We start from the raw sequence: 23633 nt of genomic DNA on the forward strand, positions 1-23633 counted from the left end.
ATGCAGAGTTTGTGGCAGATTTGTTGCATTACACTTAAAGGTGTACCTATAAAGAGGCCAGGGAGTGAATATCACAATACATTTCCACTCAAAGAACGGTAACGTTGAATAACTGCCCTGAGACCATTCAGTATGTGACTGCTACGTATTTGTGTCTTCAGGCTGGGTGGTGTTGTGGTGGACTACGCTGTCACAGTGGCGGTGGATGGAACAGGAGTGAGCATGGAGCAACTGGACTACCTGACGCTGCAGTCGAACCTGGTGGAGAGCTCATACCGTGAGGTCGTGGAGCTCCCCACGGTGGTCTACACCATCAGCGAGGTGAAGAACTTCATCACTGAAGCCCTGCATAACGACGCACTGGAGAGCGGTAAGATGATGGCCAGTGCACGACTGCTGATATTCCCCCCACTGTAACAGAACACACACATGCCACCCTTATAGCTGTTTATTTAATTGGCATGGCAGCGCCGGGAACACATTGGCAAAGGCAGTGCATCCAGCACAGGGCAGACCTCCAAACGTCATATCAAATAGAGACGCAGTAAACCCGGCATTGATATTACAACATACGCTACACCACTTGAGAAAACATTCCAGGGTTTTAATAGTCTCATCTGTTTCTTATTTGTCTGCTCTCTCTGTCGCAGAGGACAGAGACATATTTATAAGAACCCTCAGCTCAAAAGTGGGCCATTTTTAATGAACGAATAACAGAGTCATCAGTTATAAGAACCGTGTATTTATTCTAAGCTACACTTAAATCCTTGTCATTAAGTGGTCTGCAAGGAGAGCTGAGCAAAAAGGATGTTTGAAACCTGAGCATCCAGTTTTTTCTTCATTTAAGTCCTTTATTTTGGCTCAAACCCAGTGGATCTTACAGTTACAGTACTTTACTGGACACAGGATGGACGGTATAGTAAAAATAAAAGATAAAAAGTGATGCAGCAGAGGACAAAAAAGTAACGCACACACTCTCAAACGCTCACATAGGGATATTTAAACCACTGCGCATCTGTTAGACTCAGCCAGGCAATAAGTAGGTTAGCTGCAGTCTCCTTCTGGCCAGCAGCCTTCACCAGAAATGTGAAGAAATTGAATGATGTGATAATGTCTATAGCGTCTCCTCCTCCTGTGAGATTTCTCCCTGCTCATGTTTTTGAGAAAATGCGTGTCATTAGTTAGCGAGCGCCCCTGGAGATGAATGCCATCTGATGCTCACATTAATTATAAGCTTGGACATGTGAAATGAGGGCTAAACACTCTCATATGGCTGACATGTGTATCTGGGGAACTTGAAGGCACTTCTTGGCTTTGTTTTTCTGCCTTGGTGGCGTTGCAGTAATAGCCTTGGCCCCACAGCGGCTGATACTCGCTCCAGATTTTAGCTCTGATTTGTAGATATTTACCCCTGAAGGTAATGCTGTCAAATAGAAAGCTGTCAGTGCTGAAATGGCACAAAAGGATTCTGCAGATTCCTGCAGGCATGATTATTTTTGCTATTTGGCCCGTTTGCATATTGTGTGTCAGTTTATATTAATATTTGTTTCCCCCCACTGGTTCCACAGTGTCTGAGGCCCCTGAGTCTGTCAACGCTGCAGACGGAGCCGCGGTGAGTTACCTCCACAGCTATCATGACAACAATCTCTCTCCGTGCTCTCCAGCTGCTTTGAGCTCCACAAAGCTGATTCATCACTTCTGTTTAAGGAAGCTCGACAGCTGTAGTATGAGTGATGTTGCGATAACCTGTAACTGGCTTTGTGATGTTATCCAGACCCACACCAGTGCAGGTAGGGGATGAGATCACCAGTAAGGATGAAGTGAGGCTTTGAGGATTAGTTTGGCTCTTGCTATTATAATCCACTGCTATTCTGGGGCAAAAGCTACAGCGAGTGCGCCGCACCACAGCGAGCGATGAGGAGAGACAGCACATATGAGTTTATTCAGACAAGTAATACCATCCAAAGTCTGTCTTTATTTGTGCTGTCTTGTGGTCGACTGTGTGCTTTGATGGTAATCAGAGTTTGGGTTGCACTAAATGTGTCTGCTGGTTCACTTTGTAGCTCAGCTTGCTAAGTGATTAATTTGATTCATTATAGGAGTTGGGGGAGTTTGGAAAACTTCTCATCAGTAATTGATTCACAGGCAACAGAGCAGAGCTACTGTGCCACCGAAGCACTTTGCTGCCCTGGTTAGGATTTGGATCATTTTTGTTTCGGCTGCTGTTTTTCGAACTCTTTATGAGTTGATATTAAAGTGTACGACGCCTGCTGTGTGACTTTTAACAGCTCAGCCAATACATGAATCAATAGCTGTTGTACATTTATTAATTCAATTTGCATCTATGTGATTCATCAATAACTCTGGTAAATCTGGTGCGCAGATATGAAGCAAGCTGAGCACACTTCCAGTAAAGGTGGATGAGAGCAGTTTGACTTTAAAGTTTTCACTGGAAGCAGCAATGACAATATTGGACAACAAATCCCTTGGCAGTGATTACGAACCAAAAGTGAGATGTACAAGAGACCAAACATATTGAAATAATCAGTTTGTGACAATAACAAGGAAACTAAATTCCCAAAAGTACTGGTCAGTTAGCTGGAAACAAACAGAGTGTCACCAGTGAAAGATCAACCATCATGGAAAATACAACAGAATAATTAATCAAAGACATAAAATCCGCAAGAGTGAAACTAAAAAGAGTGAAACACATGACAATTTTCCCAACAGTGGTTCAAGAGTGTTGCATGCGCAGCACTATGAGCAACACATCAGCCGCGTTTGTGTTTGGCCGATTGTTTACACGACAGCGGCATTTTGGGTGCCTGAAAGCGCAACGTTTTGAAAACGGATTCCAGAGTGCAATTTTTTGGAAATGGCAGCGTCTCCGTTGTCATCTAAACTTGCAATATGCAGTTCCTCTGAAAATGGAGACTTTTAGCACATGCGCATTACGGTTCCAGTCACTAGGCATGTGCGAGAAAGTTGACTGTCACAGCAACAATGCCGAGCTCTGTTTGTGCTGCTCACCCTGTTGATTTGAAGTGAAGTGTAGATCTGTTACTGTAGCAACTCCACCTCGTCGTCCATCCAGACAAAGTTATCTGTGCATGCTTTCGCCATTGTGTCTTCTTTGTTTTGGTTTGTAATCACTGTGTTGTAGAGGAAGGCGCTTCAGCGCAGGTGCATGGCGTCATGCCGTGGTGTTGCTTTGCAAATTTACATTGCCACCTATTGACCTGGCGTGCATACTACAGCGTTTCCAGTAGATTTTGTGGCTCCGTGTGAACGGGGATCGTTTCAATAACGTGGCCATATAAACGCAGAAGTTTTTTAAAACGCAAAGGACAGACTTTTCTGTTTTTAGAGAAACCGTTGTCGTCTAAACAGGGCCTTATGGTACTTTCGCACATGCCCTGTTTGGTTCGGTTCAATCGAGCTCAAATTTGTTTGCCCCCTAAATGTGGTTCGTTTTGGCAGGTGTGGAAACAGCAATCGCACTCATGTGAAAGCAGGACCAAGACCTTCTTGAAGAGGTGGTCTCAGTCCGGTTACAAACGAACTCTGGAGCGGTTTGATTGTGGTGAGAACGTGTTCCGACCTTGATCTGAACCAACTGCAGTCACATGACACATTGTTTGGGTTAAACATGAGCATGTTACAGTCCTGGAGGGTTATTAATGTGCACCTCCTCCTGTACTGCCTTAATATGCACATTGAGCACATCCAGTGCATCAAAACATTGTTTTCTAGTTGGAGCCTTTTTGAGTGGTCTCGGTTTGGTTATTTGGTCCGCACCAGGGTTCGATTGACAGCTTTCACACCGGCTCAAACAAATTGTACTAACTGCGCAAACAGACCTCAGTTTGTTTTGATCAAACCAAACAGGTTAGGTGTGAAAGCACCCTTAGAAAACTAGGTAGTATATTAGCATGGTTAGCAGTTAGCTGATTGTAGAAAAATCACAAATTAACAGTCACAAAATACATGATTAAAAAGTACCTTTGGATAATTTAATAAAAAGATAAGATAAATATTTCCTTCTGTGCCTATCATATTCCAGCGCACAGTTAATTTGTCTTTTGCTTTACTTTGCAGTTCAGTCTTTGTGATAATTTAATTCAAAGTGTACCAGCAGCAGGCCCCCTGATTGGCCTGACTTGTAAACACAAAGCAGCTGGCCAATCAGAGTTCCTCTTGCATGGCACACTCTAAGTGAAACAGGGCCAGAAAGTTGAGGTATTAAAGCCTGTTTGTGATGCAGATTAATGCTGCCGATGAGTCAACGGACGTCATGATCCTGGAAGAGGACACAGAGGATGTCAACAAAGATGATGTCCTGCCCGAGCTCTCTGAAACCAACACAGTGTCCGCAGCAGAAAATGACGTAATTGTTCTGGAGGAGAGTGTAGTTGTGTCTCCTGCTCCTGTCCTGACCACGAGTGCACCTCAAGCTGGCAGTGAGTGTTTATCCTGAACACAAGCAGACATTCAGTCATGCATTTTATCCCCCTGTGGTGTTTTTCTCTTTCACCTCTACCTTTTCTTTTATTATTTCCATTTTTGTGACACTCTTGCAGTCTTGCACTTCTGACTGCTTTATGTTTGCACTAAAACTACTTCTCAGGAGATATACAGATGATTTCTGTACCTCTCAGGTCCCATTTTGTCGATCTTAGATTAAATGTTTTGTCTGTGGGCTCTGGAAAAAGGTTCCCAGATTGACTTGAGTTTCTTCTCGTCTTTGTTTTCCCAGGCATTGAGGAGGAGGGTCTGTTACCAGGGGACACTGTGCAGACTCCTGCTGTAGAAAACCCCCCACCAGAGGAACTCCCAGCTGAGCTTCCCTCCCCTGAGCTGCCAGAGGACCTCATGCTGCCTGAACCACCAGTGGAGGTCGAGGCCTCTGGTTCAGGCACAGCCAACGTGGAAGACCTGCTCCAGCCATCTACACCCACAGAAGAAGTGTCTGTTGAGAAGACTGGATCAGAAGATGGGCTGATAATAGAAGATGTCCCCATAGATGCAGATGCAATCTCTGAAGCTGAAACTGTGGATGTTGAGGTTGCGGCAATTGAAGAAGAACCTACTACTGCTACTCTGGAAGAGGCAGAGGCAACTCTGGATGAGGCAGAGGCAACTTTGGATGAGGCAGAGGCAACTCCGGAAGAGGCAGAAGCAACCCTAGATGAGACAGAGGCAACTCCGGAAGAGGCAGAGACAACTCTAGATGAGGCAAAGGCAACTCTAGATGAGGCAGAGGCAACTCTAGATGAGGCTGAGGCAACTCTAGATGAGGCAGAGGCAACTCTAGATGAGGCAGAGGCAACTCTAGATGAGGCAGAGGCAACTCCGGAAGAGGCAGAAGCAACCCTAGATGAGACAGAGGCAACACCGGAAGAGGCAGAGGCAACTCTAGATGAGGCAAAGGCAACTCTAGATGAGGCAGAGGCAACTCTAGATGAGGCCGAGGCAACTCCGGAAGAGGCAGAGGCAACTCTGGAAGAGGCAGAAGCAACTCTGGATGAGGCAGAGGCAACTCTAGATGAGGCAGAGGCAACTCCGGAAGAGGCAGAGGCAACTCTGGAAGAGGCAGAGGCAACTCTGGATGAGGCAGAGGCAACTCTGGGTGAGATTCCAGAGGAGCTAGAGATCTCTACAATCGCAACTGAGACCACAGAAGAAGAAGGCCTACCTGGCCTGGTCCCTCCTCCTGATGCTGTAGATGTAGCGAGCGAAGCATCAGAGCCGGAGGCTGCAGAAACAGGTCTGCTTCCTGTTGGTGAAGACTCAGTGGAGGGCACAGAAGAAGACTCAAACCTCACAGATGTTCCATCCGCTGATGAGGAAGTTAACCCAGAAGAACCTGTGGAAGACGCAGAAGTCAACGTGATGGTGACGTACCCTGAAGAACCTGTATTTGAAGAGGGTGGCATGGACAACGAGGGACAAGAGCTGAAGGAAGCTCCTGGAGCTCCACCTGTAGAGGAAGTGGGCCCAGCAGCTCCAGAGATCTCAACAGAGGATCTGACAGAGGATGAGATCTTGCTGGTTAACAGAGATGAACTGGAGCCACCAGTGACAGATTCTCTGATCCCTGCCGAACCAACTGCCCTGTCTCCAGAGAGGGAGTCGCCTTTCACCCGCATCTCTGACGTCGACCCTGCCCCTGATGAGCAACCTGACATCATCATCCCTTCAGTGGTGGAGGTAAAGCAAAATTATCTGCCCTAAGGTGTCAAAGGGCAGCACGTCCATGTGCGTCTAGCCACTGCTGGTGTGGGGTTGTACATGTAAAATAATATGGGTGGCTGTTTTGATGCGTGATGTTCAGCGCCGTTGTGTTTTTGCCTCAAGTCTCAAACTTCTGATGTTCTCAAATATAAAGTCTGGAGCGGCTTCATAGATAATGATGGAAGCCTGATTTTGTTAAACCACAGAATGCTTTTCTTTTTAATACCCAAATGAGCTTTATTCTATTGTAGTGTTCTCAGCTCTGACACAGAAAATGTACCCATATACTCAGAACATTCCCCTGGGTGCTCTCAGTGTCATCTAGAACATCTTTCCCAATTCATTGTCTATGGAGCAGCTCCACACTTGATGACATTACAAATTTGAGTTTTAGCACTTCAGTTTCTGGATTTGGGAGAGAATTGCTCATGTTTACAAATATTTTTGGACATCTAAGGCCACAGGAATAACGTAGGAATTTTGAAAATTGGCATAGTTTCTCTTTAAGACAAAGTAACCATTGTTATGTCCCAGTTAGAAATAAACTGTCCGTGCCAATACCCATACTACCATACTATTTAGTATGCCAGGAAAAGATGTATGTATGTATGTGTCAATACATAGTATGTCAATGCAGTATGCCAGAAACACCAGAATGTTCTACTACATCCAGTCAGATTTTGCAGCATGCAAGCCAGCATACTTTTCTGACTATTCTGACCCACAATCCTTAACCCACACCCAAAATACCTCTCCCCACAATCAATCTTTCAAAACTTTTTTTACCCCCAGATCCAGACCACTAACAGCGGCTTGGATGATGCCACCAATGGAGACCAGGACTATGATGTGATCCATTATGGTTATGGTTTGATTAACCACACAGAGGAGGGCAGTACTGGCTTCCCGTTTGGTGTGGCACACGGCACAGACCATGTCAGTCTTGCCATGCCTGTGAACCCTGGACGAGCACTGATGGTGTTCTTCAGCCTGAGGGTGACCAACATGATCTTCTCAGACGACCTCTTCAACAAGAGCTCCCCAGAATACAAAGCTTTGGAGCAGCGCTTCATAGAGCTGGTAAACGTCTCACATTTACCGTACTTGTGGTTATTAGTGTTCCCACTGTTGTGTTGTAACATCCAACTGTACATCTTTTCCCAGCTTGTGCCCTACCTGCAGTCCAACCTGAGTAACTTTGAGAACCTGGAGATCCTGAACTTCAGGAACGGGAGCATTGTGGTCAACAGCCGGATGAAATTTGGCAAACCTGTGCCACAAAGCGTCACCACTACTGTCTATCTGATCCTGGAGGACTTCTGCAACACAGCCTACCAGACCATGAACCTGGCCATCGATAAGTACTCACTGGACGTGGAGTCAGGTAGGTTCACATCGATGTACACTGTGATGTTTTTACGAAAGCGCTGGGCAAGAACAACTGTAATAGTTTGAAGCTTATGTCAGATTTTTCTTAAAGAGGTAGTTCGGATTATTTCTATGTTGGGTTGTATGGGGTACTTATCCATAGTCAACATATTACCTATGGTAGATGTTGGTTCGGCTCACCCCTAGTTTGGAGAAGCAGGCTGGAGTCTACCACAGAGAATAAGCAATATACTGCTGTAGAGGGGGGAGAGCATTATTTTAGCCACCTAAAAAAATTCCACCAAAAAAACCTTCCCTTTAGACATCCTGCTCCAAACAAACAAAGAAAAGTTCAGTTCTCAGGAGGATATACTGTCTGTGGATAAGTACCTCATACAACCCCATTTAAAAAAATCTGAACAACTTCTTATAAGGAACTTTATCCTTTTCTTGCAGAGAGTTGGATTAGAGGATTGACACCACTTTCATGTCTGTGCAGCAAATATAAAGCTGGAGCCAGTAGACAGCTATTTTAGCTTAGCATAAACACTGGAAATGGGGGGAAACAGCTAGCCTGGCTGTCCAACAAATTTGCCACCCAGCACCTGAAAAGCTTTTGAAGTTGCTGGGCCAAGAAGTAGTACCGCTCATAACCCCCTGTAGAACTACAAACTGTTGTTATAAACAAACTAGTTAGTCAGGCTAACTGTTTCCCCCTGTTACCAGTCTTTATCCCATGCTAAGCTAACTGGCTCCTGGCCCCAGCTTCATAATGAAACTAAATATGAGACCGGGTTTGATCTTTTCATCCAACTCTCAGCAAGAGAGCATGTTTCCCAAGATGTTGAATCATTTCCTTAATGGGTGTAACTTCAATGAGTCAGTATTGAAAGACATGTTAATGTGTGAGGAGGCCTGGGAAAACAGGTGTCGAATCCCTGACGTGACTCTTATTGATCTAAAGAGGTGAATGTCACGGTCACATCAGCTGGGTTGAGATAATCAGGGCTTCCCTGGACTGCAGCCAAGTTGACACATGCAGTATCATTAACTGCACTGTGACCGACTGATTACTGTGTGCAGCTCTGTTTTCACACAGTGTGTATATTTTATCGCCTCCAGTTTTCATAATGAGGCTCAATTATGGAGCCAGCGTGACATTTCTGTGCTCTTTTTTGAAAAATGTCTTCATGTGGTATCGATCTCCATGCTTCTGTGTATGAAAACATCATCAGTTGTAATCACCCATTCATAATATCAGTGATTCATGCTTGTGTTTATAATCATGACTGAGCTGCTGTAATCTGTCAGAGTCACAGCCAGCGCACAATGCAGGATCCCAGCATGCATTGGGGCTGCATTAGATTGGGAGGAAGAATGGCCTTTTATTTGTCTGTCTATTTTGGGGACAAAAATATTGTAGTCAGGTAATTTAAAAAAACATCAACTACAATTTAGAATCTTGTGTTCAACAATAGGCTATTATTTTTACCAGCACAGCAACACGTGGCTGGTATTGTTTTCACCTTGTAAGTCTGTGTGTGTGGGTGTGTTTGTGCATGTCATCATGACAAAGTGTTGTCCTGGGGACAGATTGAAGTGGGAACTGCAGACAGATTTTGTTACTGCAATAGCGTCACAACTGTGCAAAACTCAGTCATAAAAATTTACAAGTGTCTTGCTGAGATGATAATGAAGGCTGAGCTTTAAGATAGGTGTGGTCCAAACAAGTGCACCAGAAGTAAAGGGGTATGACATAGGGAAGTTGTCATTGCCCTTTGCCCACATTTGTTCACAGCCACTTCCCAGTTTTAATCAATCATTCCCTTTCACTGGTCCAACCCAGTCTGGGGCAGTGATTCCTAACTGGTCCAGGCACAGGGTCCAGATACCTCCTTACTCATTATTTCAAGGACCACACACTTTAACACGTATGGTGTCGTCAAGCTAGTTTGCTGTTTCTGTCACAAAAAGGACAGCTAGTACTCCTTAAGTCAGTCACTGCACAGCAAGAAATGACACTTCAAAATAACAGCCCTGTGCTGGAAATTCACTGCGCTTAAAAGTAAAATGTGCTTTTTATGAGCTTGACACATTTGTGAGTCACTTGCAGTCCATTCAGAATGGACCACCAGTTGGGAACCACTGATCCAGGGCATATTGAATTAATCTGGCACACTTCATCTGTTTCACCAAACTCACTTCCCTCATGCAATTGCACCATACACACCAATCTTGCGCCGCCGCATCTCAAGATGGTCTCTAGTATTGAATTGAGTTTGTTTACTCTTGTTTTATTTTGGTGTAATTTAAAAGAAAAGTATGCTTATTGGCTTTCCTGCAGAGAGTTGGGTGAGAAGATACTTTGTCAGGTCTGTATTCCTTCTTCTTCTTCTGTCTATATCCCTTTTATTATGTGTGGGTATTATGGGAGTGTTGGGTCGGTAAATGAGAGCCATGTACATGTGTTTTATGTTATGACTGTGTCCATTTTACCGAAGTGTGTTGTATGTTTTGTGTTGGACCCCCTCGAAAACGAGATGGTTCATCTCAAGGGGCAATCCAGTAATAAAACGTTGTGAAAGAATTGATTCGCCTCTTAAAAAAGCAGATCACCTGCTTTTTTCAGTTTCTTTTGATGCCTTTAAAGTGAACACCTCTGCTTCTTTAATTTCCAGGTGACAAGGCCGACCCTTGTAAGTTCCAGGCGTGTAACGAGTATGCGGAGTGTAAAGTGAACAAATGGTCGGGGGAGGCGGAGTGTGTCTGCAATGCCGGCTACTTCAGCGTGGACGGCCTGCCTTGTCAGAGTATCTGTGAGCTGCGCACTGACTTTTGCCTCAATGACGGCAAGTGTGACATCATCCCCGGCCAGGGAGCCATCTGCAGGTGGGGATTAGGGGGAAGTGATCTGTGAGTGTGTGTGTGTGTGCTGGGAAAGAGTGTCTGAGTTTGCAGGTTTGCAAGGCCAGTGCTTCCTCACAGAAACAGATTGTCAACGGTTCATGCACGAGGCTTAGCTTCCCGTTTTAAAATCAGTTTGTTTGACTGGATGTTGATCATACGAAGGCAGATGATGTCCAGTGCACCCTAAAAGCCTTTCTTTTATCCGCCTTTGGGTGTCAAAATGTGCTCTAGCTTGAAGAATTATAATCATAACCAAATACATGGAATAGAGATTTAGTTTTACACCTTCATTGGCTGCAAATACCAATTAACTGTCTCCAAACCTTTATATTTTCTGGCCTAGATCAAGATTGTTTAAAAGAAAATCATGTCAACATTTTTAGTCAGAGCTCAAACCTTTGGCAGTTTACTATACTAATCTAATTGCGCCCTCCAGCATTCAATGTACTATACATAAATTAGAACAATGAGCACCATTTGTGGCGGCATAAATACTCAGATTTGTTTAATACTGTGATTTATTTTTTAGCTCCAGGATGCATATTATCACATTTTTGTTTGGTGAAATACTGTTTATTATATGGTGTTGCAGCCCTCTTTTATTTCCGTTATTATCTACAACATTTCTAAGGCTTAAAATTACGCTGTGTGTGTGTGTTTTTGTGGGTTTGTGTACGTGTTTTCATGTCCAAACAGACATTTGCTTGGTAAGATGATGTGCCAGTACTCCAGATCCGTGACAGAAACATGTCCTCTGGTTTGGTTCAAGCTCTGTTGTATGTGGTGCACTTGAAATTGAATAATTATGAACAGACAGATAGGAGGCTGTGTGCCCAGATGAGTGCTAACCTTTGTTTCACACCCTCTACCACATCATAAAACATGCAAGCAGCTCCAGATGCTGTTGGATTGTTGTTTACTCCACGCCATCCAACCTAAAGTGCTGCATCGCTCCATGGAGACAGGAAACAAACATTTGAAGAGTTAGTTTATTCCAAAACATTTCTGATTTAACGACACATACGGAACATTATAATTGTTGTTATTAACCATGTCAAGACATAATACGAACATGATCAAGTCATTCATTTCTACATTCTTTAATTATTCAAGACAATAAAAACCAGGAACAGCGATGAGGATGTTGTTCTTCCGCAGTTTCCTGAGTGCTTAAGAGTTTTAACAAGGATTCAGTCTGTGTTCAATTTTTGTTTCTGAGTGGAAATTATTTTAGCTGACAAGGTTTAATCATCACCTCAGGTGTCGTGTCGGGGAGAACTGGTGGTACAGAGGAGAGCACTGTGAGGAGTACGTGTCCGAGCCACTTGTGGTTGGCATAGCGATCGCCTCAGTAGCGGGATTCCTGTTGGTAGCCTCCGGAGTCATCTTCTTCCTCGCCAGGACGTTACGGGACCAGTATGACAAGGATGAGTCAGAGGACCCCATACGGTGAGGCAAACCACCCACGAATCATGAGTTAGATCTGACATCTAATCCATGTTATTTTCACTGGGTCTCTCCAGTTTTTAGATTTAGATTTTGTTTAGTTATCAGTAAGTGACACAGTGGAGATTTAAACAGATCTTTTGCTAAGCCCTGCCCCCCCCATATGTGCTGTTGTCGAGCCTGTCAAGCTTTCGCCACCACATGTCAAGAGGGGGTTTTCAGTGACATCAGTAAGAGATAGTCCAAAGGAAATGACAGCACAGTTTTGTAATAATAGTCCTGAAATATCAGAGCAAAGTAGGCAACACAATAGGCTGCATGTTGGTGCAGTCGTTAGCATTGTTGCCTCACAGCAAGAGGGTTCCTGGTTCAAACTCAGGGTGGAGAAACCCCTCTGTGTGGAGTTTGCATGTTCTCCCCATGTCAGCGTGGGTTTTCTCCAGGTACTCCAGCTTCCTCCCACAGTCCAAAGACATGCAGGTTAATTGGTGATTCTAAATTGTCCGTAGGTGTGAATGTGAGTGTGAATGGTTGTCTGTCTCGATGTGTCAGCCCTGTGATAGTCTGGTGACCTGTCCAGGGTGTACCCCGCCTCTCGCCCAATGTCAGCTGAGATAGGCTCCAGCACCCCTGCGAAATGAATGAGTTCGACTGAACCAAACTGGTCTGAGTCTGCAGCTGCCTGGACCAGAGAGCAATGTGAAACAGAAGAGTGCTCACTCTGCTGCAGAATCTGGGGACCAAAATGTCCCTAAAAGTACACTGCACGCCCTCCGACAAAAAGAAGAAAAATTCTGCTCAACTTGAAGAATCACAGTCGTCTAAGGGGTCTCAGACTTATGATGCAAAGTGACTTTCAGGGGGCAGCCCTAATATGAGCATTAAATCAAAAACAGCATGCTAGGCTGCCCACATGGGATCAAGTCCTCAGATATGAGGATCACGTATCAACAAACCAGCATACATCAGTATTAGCCTAATTTTATGCATGATCAATGATGATAAAGATACTGAAAAATGATATTGCAGTGCAAAAATAGCATAAAGTCAATATTTGAGAGACCTCCTAAAATTTCACAAATCATGTTTTCAGGTGAGCTCATGTCTTATTCAGAGGAGCCAAGCGTCCCCTGGCTCCACTGTCGTTTTTTCACTCTGACTGTATTTCATCTTCTAGTAATATTTCCAAACATAACAAATATGTCAGGCTGAATTTAAAATACGTGCACAAAACTTTCACAAGAGACCCAAAATATTTCTGTTGGACATGAAGGTGCATCATGTTGCGTCCAAAAATGTAACCCTGGGTCTGAATAGATGTGCAATTCACATGTAGAACAAGCAGAAACAGCATATACTTTATACAGTATATGTAACTCTGACACTCACATATATATTAAAACTCTCTATATATTCTATATACATATAACCTACACCACACTGCATTGTAAAATAAACAGTATGTGATGAATTAACCTGTCAGATTTTTGCTGTTAAATATATTCTTTGACATAAGCAAAGTTTACGGTTCTGTTTGATAGTAAACAGAAACGCTTAAATTTAGTCTGTTTGAAGTTTTCTCTCCTCCACAAGATCGTTTTAAGATTAAAGGAGCCTGGTTACTTTCTTTAGGGGACCGAATAAGTTGAGACATGCCATGACTGCATCCCCAGTTAGACAGCCAAATTTATCCACACCACCATCCCTGTACTCCTCTGCACTCACAGCAGGAGATCCACCTCTCTGTGCCTGGGTATCTATTTACTCCTGTCCTGCTTTAAGCCCTCTGTTACCTTTTGTTTTGCAGACACAAAGACACGCAAAGTATCTGTTCACCATCTATCTGTGTGTGTGTGTGTGTGTGTGTGTGTGTGTGTGTGTGTGTGAGTGAGTGAGTGAGTGAGTGAGTGAGTGAGTTAATGAGTGAGTGAGTGAGTGTGAGTGTGAGTGTCTGGCATGCTTCCCAGAGCAGCCTGTGGAGAAACACTGTTAACCTAAGCCAGTTAACTGATCAGATATGGTGCTGATCTATTTCCAAAAAGCCTTAAACACCCAACACAATAGGCTCTCTGTTAGTGTGGACTCAGGCAGTAACTAAAGGGACTTATCCAAGGTTAATGAAGGTTAATCAGTCATAACCACTGCAGCTCAGTTTTCTTTTCTGGCTTTCTACATGACGTGTTGCTTTGTTTATCGTCCTGGCTCCATGCTGTGACTGAGTTATTTGTGCATTGCTCCACAGGCGAGCAGAGAGTCTCCCGTCTCTGGAGAGGGCGACCAAGTACAACCCCATGTATGAGAGTGAGGCCACCACAGGCTACAGCCACTACTACCGCCGCTACCCTGAAGCTCCTGTGTACAGCAGCGCCAGCGCTGAGGCCTCCACTGATTTCAGCAGTGAAGAGATACGACACATCTATGAGAACAGTGAGCTGACCAAAGAGGTGTGTGTGAGCTGCTGTTCACTGGTCGATTTAGAAGAAGCTGTGTATTGACATTTTAAATAAGTGATCACAGAGGAAGTTAGAGATGATCAGTGGTGGGAGAATACTTATATTTACTTACTTATATTTTGAGTTAAGTTACAAGTAAAATTTATGCACTCAAAACTTTACTTAAAGGGAAACTTCAATACTTTTTAACTTGGACTCTATTTTCTCATGTTCTTGTGTCTAAGTGAGTAATATGGAGTTTTTAAAACTGGTCCAGTATTGAGAGAGATGAAACTGGCTGCAATGTAAACCCTATGGGCAATTGACCTTTCGCTAAGCCCCAGCCCTTAGGTGATGGTCCAACAAGCTGTCAGAGTAAGCATGGAGCCCTCACTGTAACTAACTGCACTCCTTGAAGAAATATTATCATATTTTTGGAGAAATGAAACAGTGATTCCAGAGAGAAGCAGACAGAGGGGTCTACAGTCTGTGTTTGAAGGATATATCCAGGATGTCAAACTGACTCAGCAGCAACAACAGGTTAAAAAGACAAAGATAGTTAGAAGCTAAAGCCGAACTATAGGCTACAGATCACAGTGTAAAAGTGAACCACCACATCACTGCTGATCGCCACACAAGACAATGAATATAAAGGGAAACTTTGCTGATATTGAACCAGCTGTGTGGCATCGCAGTGTGTGCAGATGAACAGTGTTTGACTTCACCCCCGTGCTGCTGCCAGCACCCAGACCTCCGCCGCCAGATGGGGAATGAATCTCCAGGTGAAGTCAAACAACGTTCATCTGTGCATACTGCAATGACACACAGCTGGTTGAATATCAGCAAAGTTTCCCTGCTTCCCTTCACTGGTTCCTGTACAGCAGGGTCGGTCTTTATTCACTGTTATAATCATTACAAAGCAAAAGCAGCATGTGTATACATTCAGTAGGCTATATCTTCAGTAGCTAGCTAGCTAACCCTACACTAGCCCATAGTGATTACATTGCAGCCTGTTTCATCGCTGTGGCTCTATCGCTCTCTCAATACTGGACTAATTTAAAAAATTGTCGTCTCTGTATTAGTCACATAGATGCAAAAACATGAGAAAATAGGGTCCAGGTTCAAAAATAAGTTCCCTTTCAGAAAAAGTACAAGGTACATGCACTAAAATATACATAATGTACCAAAACAAATGAACTCATTTTGCAGTTGGCCCATATTAGAATGATATAATAGTTTTTTATATTGAATTATGATTAGTAATGCATTTATGTGTTCATGACTTTAATGGTGCAGCTGGGGCCCTTCTAACTACTCTATATAATACCGCATAGCTTACTGATCTGAAATGGAGAAAAATAAGTATTATTACATTAACTGGCCTAATATGGATGTACACCAAGTCATGGAGATGTCTTCTCTCATTTCATAAAGAAAAATTTATACAGTTGTACTGAAATGCAGGTAGAAGATGTGCCCAGGATGGGATACATCACTTTCATTTCCCACATCAAAAGTTTACCTGACAAGAATCTGAACTGGGAAGTCTTGGTATATTACCAGCTGGCTTTATTTGCTCTTAAATAGGAAGCCATTATATTTTTTTCTGAGTGCATAATGTCACATTTTGGTTGAGCCACAGCCTGTTCAGTTTGTTTTTTTATCTGCCTATGATGTAATGCTCCCTCCCGACTGATATCATGTGTTTCTGCAGGAAATCCAAGACAGGATACGCATTATTGAGCTCTACGCAAAGGACCGGCAGTTTGCAGACTTTGTACGGCATCATCAAGCGTGAGTGCCTCTGTTGTTTTTCCTTTTAGACTGCAATGAGATAAACACATGGACCAAACGCACCAGGATGTGAGAGAGGGAAAAAGGGAAGTGAGTTTGAGATACAGCAGTCTGGCGAGATTGTGCTGAAAAAAAAAAAAAAGGCGCTGGAGGATGACCAAAAGTTCAAGTCATGCCAAACCAGTGTGGAAACAAATTTATCATCCTTAGATCTTCACCAATCAGGCCCGGAGCTGATACAATGAGACAGAAACCATTAGGAGACACAGACATTCCTCTGTCTGCCAACAGTCTGGCAGTAGCACTGTGTCTGTGTGTTAAAGCGGTGGGTGTTTTTAAGTCGTATCTGGCTGTAGATCACCGCCGTCTGTGCCATGGAGATTCTTCATGCCAGATAAACCCAAGATAAGTTGTAGGCACTTGTTTGTGCAGTGAAGTAACCAATTACAATAGGAAGATGAAATCTAATGTGTTTTTGTTTTTATGTGCTGCAGCGTTGTGGATACCCGCAGAGAGAGCTCCTCGGTGCACACATGAAGCTCTACTGTAAACAAGGTATTTCTTTCTATTTTAGGACTCTGTTACAAGTACTTAATTTGAATTACAAGTCCTCTGATGATCTTTGTCAATATTATCAGCTACTGTAGAGTCAGTGGGGATTAAAAGACAGTGAAATACTTAATGTGGGGCTATGTACATGCCAAGACTTTGTTTTAGGAAAAGAAACGGAAAAGAGACAAATTATGATCTGGTTGCATATGGACTAAAGAGCAAAGGGGGTGTAGCTTCTGCAGTTTTGAACATATAACTATAATATACATAATACACGTAAGTATGCATGACAGAAGATTTAAAGGAATAGTACAAACCTTTGGGAAATATACTAATTTGCTTTCTTAGCTTAGCTTAGCATAAAGACCATAAGCAAATGGGAACAGTTAGCCTGGCAGTCCAAAGGTAACAAAATCTGCCTACCAGCCCTTCTATGGTGCACGAATTCAGTGGTTCTCAAATGGTGTGCTGTGATGCCAACCCAGGTGTTCTGTTGGATTTTGTGATAAACAAAAATTAGTATTGCAATATTCAACTGGGCCTATACAAAAAAGTTATGAATTACTGGATCAGCATGTTGTGCAAACCCATTTCCTGATAAAGAGACAAACTCTGGCTAAAAAATTTACTTTAATTTATTTTAAAAATACCTTAACTGGGAAAATATTTGTTCCTATTCTTACATTAGTGTGTGACACATCAAATGCCCTGATTGGCAGCCAGTGTGAGGGATGGTAACATTTAAAAGGAGAAAGCCATGAGTGGGACGATGGATCGCTTTATGGTATGCAACAAATAACAAAGCACCAGCGAACACAACCTACCAACAAAAGAAAACAGAAAAAAAACTGTCAGTAGACAGTATCACAAAAGCTACCTGTCGTATTTGTTCTTAATTTTATTGTCTTATGTTATGATTAGAGTGATAACACATGTTATAGAAGTCATTGTGCACAGATCTTAATAGGTGTGCCTTGAGATTTTGACTTGCCGTTTGGGGTGCTTTGGCCACAGAAAGTTTGAGAACCACTGCCCTGATTAACACACTACATCTTGTTTATTAATTCTGTGCAAAAACAAAATCTTAAAACAACACACTGCAGTTTTATTGGGGGTTATGTTGCCTGACCAATCCGTATACAGGAAGTCATTGCTCCAGATCAGGAAAAATTCCAGCACTTATCTCCTGTAAAATCACAAATTGTTGTTTTGCAACTTGACTTTTGCACCAATTGTTTTCCCTTTGGACAGAGCCAGGCGAGCTGTTTCCCCGTTTCGAGAGTGGTATCAACCTTCTCTCTTAAGAAACCAATCAAGCTTATTTCCCATCAGTTCAATCTCAAGTGGGCTTACAGGATATTGCAGCCTCATAAACAGAATAGAATATTGTATTTCCTAAGAGCTTCAAGGTGTGTGTCCACGTATAATAAATCTGATAGTGTTTTTCTTTGGCATCATTCCAGGGCTTCATAAAAAAGTGCTCCCATTGCTTTTTTTTGGGCATGCTACATGAGGGTTTTGTTTCTGTGACAACAATATCTACACATTGATGCTAGCTAGTTAGCTAATGTCATGCTACAGGGCTGACAATAGAGCTCACAACAAGCTTACAGCGTATACAGTGATAAAAGCCCAACACTCACCAGCAACATTCAGTGTTTGGGCAAACTGCTCCCACAAATAGGCTTTTCTGTCCTTGTTGTGATAGTTTCTGACGGACATAACGTATAGCTTGGGATAGACAGTAGCTAAAGGAGCGGCAGTGACAACAACAGTGTCTTTCTGAAAAGTTGAGTGAGTTAAGCGCTTAGAGTGGTCGCACAAAAAAGCCAGAGTACTCTAAAAAAGATGCTGGGTGCTGCGCTTTTTCTCTAGGAGATGCATGCTGCCAAAAACAATCTCTCCTCACTGGAAACAACTGATAAAAGACACTGCCACTCAGAAAAAAACTAGACTGTAGTGTGTGTATTAGATGTATCTCATACATATAAAAATGTGGACTCTGCAAACTGACTCACTTTTTCCTGATGCACAGAAACTTGCCTCTCTGTTAAAAACTGAATCTCCCTGTCAAGACTCTCCACTTTCTTCATCATGGCACTGTGCGCTCATGGACTGTTTGAGATGGACTGTCATTCAGCACGCTGCTCTTTACTTTCCTGACCAACGACCTCGCTCTGTCTGTCTCTCTGCGTACGTCCCTGAAGTGTTGACTCTTCTTCTTCCTTCTTTTGTGCCTTCTCTTGACTGGGTGAGCTGGTTGTGACATCGAGTGTTTGCTGCTCATCTGCTGGACATCTCCTTTCATGGGAAAACTGGACTGCATCCTATTACTTGAAATGTTCATCACAATTCTGTCTACGCTAGTACTGTTGTTTAGTCAAATATCGAGTTTTGTGTCATCATGTCATAACTATCCATTCTTTTAAAGGGAAGAACTTAAAACTGTGAATATGTATATAGTGTTGCCGTTGGTATGTTTGCTAGTTAAAGGGGACCTATCATGCTTTTCTGTATTTTCTATATATTTGTAGAATGTCAGATGTTCATGTTAAACGTGGCCAAAGTTTTAAATAATGAGGTAATTATATAAAATAATCCCTGTATGCAAAAACTTAAGGCATGAGATCGTTAGCCTGGGACAGATTTTGTTATATGGTCATCTGCTCCAGCCACACTACGGCAAGTGTTTACATTACATACACTGCTACATGAAGCTACATGCTAACATCAGGGAAACATGTAATCTTTGATAGCGATGTTGTCAATTCGTCCCTGATTTTGGATCATATTTCTGTTGAAACATGACTGGTTGTGAAAATTTTGGTTTAGAAGCATTTATTGGTGGTTTTTCACAGGATTTTTTACGGCTGCAAGTACACTGCTACATGTAGCTACCTGCTAACACCGGGAAACATGTAATCTTGGCTGCAGGTATCTTTAATTTCTTCCCAATTTAAGATCAAATCCCTGCTCAAACATGTCCAGTTGTGTTTAAAAGCTCTAACTGGTGATTTTTCATTGGAGAAAGTGGCGTCATACATGGTCATTCCCTAGCTGCAAGTACACTGCTACGAGTAGCAATATGCTAATGTCAGGGAAACCTGTAATCTTGATTGTTAATGTTATTAATTTGTCCCTGATTTGGATCATGTTTCTGCTGGAACATGTCTGGTTGGTTATTCACTGTTACAGTCATTCTCCTGGCTGCAGAGATGCTGAGATACAGTAGACCAGATTACGCTGACCAATCAGAACAGACTGGGCTTTTTTAGGAGGGTGTCGTAAACAGACAGGCGCTAAATGTTTCAAAAAGATGGGGTGAATACAGGTATTCCAGTACAGACAGTATGAGGAATGTTTTCTTTTACATTAAAGCATGTAAATATGTTCCACTAGACACCCAAAATACAAGTATGGACCTGAAAATGAGCATGACAGGTCCCCTTTTATGCCCAGTTCAGACCACAGATTCGTGCTGAGACGAGTTGAAACAGGCAACTACCTGCTGGTTCACACCAATGCAACTACATGAAATGGTGTATCATCTAACTGCAACAACTCTCTGTACTTATGTTCTGATTTCCAGCTTTTCAGGCTTATTTTGTGGCTGAATATAATTTATGGCTTCTTAAAATATGATTGAGGATAGTGATAGTGAGATACTGGCTACAGCTGCATTTGGAACTGTAAAAAAACAAGCATCAGATGGACTGTATTCAGGATATATACGCCACAATAATATGAATAACCAGCACCAGTCTCATTAGTCAATGAGAATGTGTGTGTGAGGGGGGCATAAGCACATACGGACGGCAGCAGCAGCGACCCACCGTCCGACATTGAGTTCCTCAGCGGACTTCACTACAAGCCAATTGGCTGTTGAAACCTGCGAGCAGCCTTGCATTTTAAAACCAGCTGCCGGCGATTTGACCAGTTGAGTTGGAGGTGACACCATCAGCCAGCTTGAGTGGAGCTTAGACGGCTAGTTCACACCGCTGCAACTTTTCTCTGCAGCGTTCTGAAAGGGTTTTGTCTTGTCACAAATCTTTGGTCTGAACTGGGCTTTAGATGTTAAGATATTTAAGATATATGAAATTTACTCTTTATGTTTTCTCAGAGAGACGTGAGTGGCTCTCTTTTAGTCAATGGTGCTATCTTAATTTTAAAATATTTACAATTTAAAATCAACACCGGTGGATCAGCTCTGTATGAACTACTGTACATTAAATGAATAGTTAAACATTTTTATTATCTTTCTATTAGAGGCTGAGATGACTCTCATATTTGTCCAGTGCATATGAAGCTACTGCTGTTAGCTTAGCTTAGCATAAAGACTGGAAACAGGTGGAAACAGCTGGCCTGACTCTGTCCACATGTAACAAAATTTGTCGATATAAGCATGTAGGCCCTGCATATTAAACAAATAAAATATAACGTGTTATTGAGCGAATGTTAGAAGTGCTAGTAGATGGATTTTTAAACTTTTGGACAGACCCAGGCTCGCTGTTTCCACCTGTTTCCAGTCTTTGTGCTAAGCCAAAAAGCTGCTTGCTGTAGCCCAACATTTAATGCAATTCCCAAAATGTCAAACTATTCCTTTAAGATGGCCAAATGTAGTGATGGTGTATATATTATTGCTGTTCATCAATGTAAAAGCAGCCTTTCACAATCTGAATATTACTCCAGCAACTTTTCTCCTGGCAGGTGATTTCTCTGCCTTTTTAATGGCTCCATCCATCAGAAGCTTCGCTGTATGTTTGCAAATGTACGACTTGGTAGACATGACAAAGTAAAAACAGTGGTGATGGGAGAAAAGCAGAGAGCATGAACCCTCTATAGCTCTGAGATTCAGAAATAAGTGAAAACACGTTTCAGTGGAAAAATGCTGCGGGGCCAAGCGTCCCAGGGATTTGATCAAATGGTCTGCTTTCAGATGTCATATGTAATGCAACTGAGGGAACAGGAAAAGCAGGCTGATAAACAACATGTGCTAGTTGGAGAGACAACCTCAAGCTGTGTCTCCTGCTGAAAAAACCTCAAGGTTACCAGCGATTCTTTAAAAAACGATCTGCCCTGTGACTACTTGTTTGGCCCTGATCCTGCTCCTCAATCTGAAAAACCGTCTGACAGACTAATCCCAGTGTTTTCTTTGGTATTCTCACATGTTCCTCTCTGGACTTGTTCTGCTTGATCCCTCTTGTCCCTCGAGTGGACCCTCACAGCTGCAGCTGATTACGATCTGTAGGTTTTAGATTGTTGTCGGCCAGTGTGACCGTCAGAATCAGACACGTAGATCATGTCCTAGCTTCTTGTTTACATTACGTGCTTCTTTGCTCTTACTGTAGAGGTCCATACAGGTGACAAAGACCAGTGAAGCAGACTCCTGTGACAGTGTCATGCCTTTTGCAATCTGCATATTCCATTGTGTTTTTATATGCATGCTTTTTTAAGTGTCTGCATACGTCCTCCATATGCCACCTGGACAAACGGCCGATCACCCCACACAGTATTCTGTCATGTAAATAACTGTGAAGACGTTAACAGTCGTAGGATGTAAATCATGTTTGTCTCAAATGTTTTAATATATGAACATATTCTTTTTATACTGATAACTGTTTCACCACTTTAACAGTGTTATCATACCGTGCAGCTGTGTAAATGACTCATAACAAATTGTAACGCATAAAAATAAAATGTTTTATATAAAATGCAGACTGAAGCACTGTACTTTGGGGTACTTGAGTATTTCTATTTTATGCAACTTTGTTCCTCTAGCAGCTGTAGTTACCTTTCAGATTAAGATTTTATGTGGTGGTTAGCTTCGTCACCTCACTGCAAGAGGATTCCTGGTCAGAACCCCAGGGTGGGGAAGCTGTGCAGAGTTTGCACGTTCTCCCTGTGTCAGCATGGGTTTTCTCCAGGTTCTTGGGCTTCCTCCCAAAAACATGCAGATTAGGTTAATTAGTGACTCAGAATTACCTGTAGGTGTGAATGTGCGGTGCGGTAGTCTGGTGACACTGTCCAGGGTGTACCCCGCCTCTCGCCCAGTGTCAACTGGGATCACAGGGTCGGCAGGGGTCAGCTAACAGGATAAGCAGTTATGGATAATGAATGATCTGCCCGTGAACAACATATTTTCATTCCCAACTCGTCACATATTTAGTGGACTTTTGACGTTTACATATGACGCACTAGGTATCTTGGGTGTGTCTGTTGCTGATGTTCTGGGACACAGTGTCAGTTTACGCCCGTTACATGCATTGTGTCTCGAAATGTACAGGTTGTGCTTGTTAGATTTATACAGTTATAAATACAGTCAAACTGTCAAACTAGGCAGCACTGATAACATTTGAAACAAGATCCAGTTACTGCACAACCTGTATCTCACCTCAGATGTTTTCTGAGACATATTTTAGTGTACTGTTTGTTTTTCTGTAACATGATACAGATGATTTAAACAAATATGACAAAAAGTCATTTTTTAAAAAGTTAACAACTACACCTCTGATGCATCTTTAATGATAATGTAATAGTCCGACCTCTATAAGGCTATTCTAAAAAATGATTATGTTTATTTTTGACACTTCCAGAACATTTGGCTGAACTTTCACTTGATTTCACACCAGCAGCTTAGCTTATCTTAGCATAAAGCCTGGAAACAGGGGGAAAAAAGCTAGCCTGTCCAAAGATGCCAAAATCTGTAAACCAGTAGGCCACATCCAAAGGAAGAGGTCAAGCTGTTTCCCCTGTTTCTTTGCCTTACGCAAAGCTAAGCTAAGCTAATGGTCTCCTGGCTGTAGCGTCATATTCACCGTACAGATGTGAGTTGTGTCCATCCTCTCCTCTACTTCTCAGCAAGTAAAGCAAAATATTAAGATATTCCTTTAAAAATGCATT

At 42.7% G+C, this 23633-nt stretch overlaps 1 protein-coding gene across 1 annotated transcript in view; it reads left to right on the forward strand.

Moving 5' to 3' along the window:
* Positions 1–22448, forward strand: part of impg2a (interphotoreceptor matrix proteoglycan 2a) — a 37036-nt gene extending 14588 nt beyond the window's left edge. Inside the window, exons 11-22 of the mRNA XM_033616681.2 lie at positions 162–370; positions 1569–1612; positions 4265–4460; positions 4757–6210; positions 7027–7314; positions 7399–7618; positions 10281–10491; positions 11770–11958; positions 14198–14399; positions 16102–16181; positions 16676–16736; positions 18769–22448. Coding sequence (XP_033472572.2) covers positions 162–370; positions 1569–1612; positions 4265–4460; positions 4757–6210; positions 7027–7314; positions 7399–7618; positions 10281–10491; positions 11770–11958; positions 14198–14399; positions 16102–16181; positions 16676–16718 — 3136 coding nt within the window. The 3' untranslated portion in view covers positions 16719–16736; positions 18769–22448. The remainder of the gene's footprint in view (positions 1–161; positions 371–1568; positions 1613–4264; positions 4461–4756; positions 6211–7026; positions 7315–7398; positions 7619–10280; positions 10492–11769; positions 11959–14197; positions 14400–16101; positions 16182–16675; positions 16737–18768) is intronic.
* Positions 22449–23633: the final 1185 nt, after the last annotated feature.

This window comes from Epinephelus lanceolatus, chromosome 14 (genome assembly GCF_041903045.1).
Source record: "Epinephelus lanceolatus isolate andai-2023 chromosome 14, ASM4190304v1, whole genome shotgun sequence".
Lineage (NCBI taxonomy): Eukaryota > Metazoa > Chordata > Actinopteri > Perciformes > Serranidae > Epinephelus > Epinephelus lanceolatus.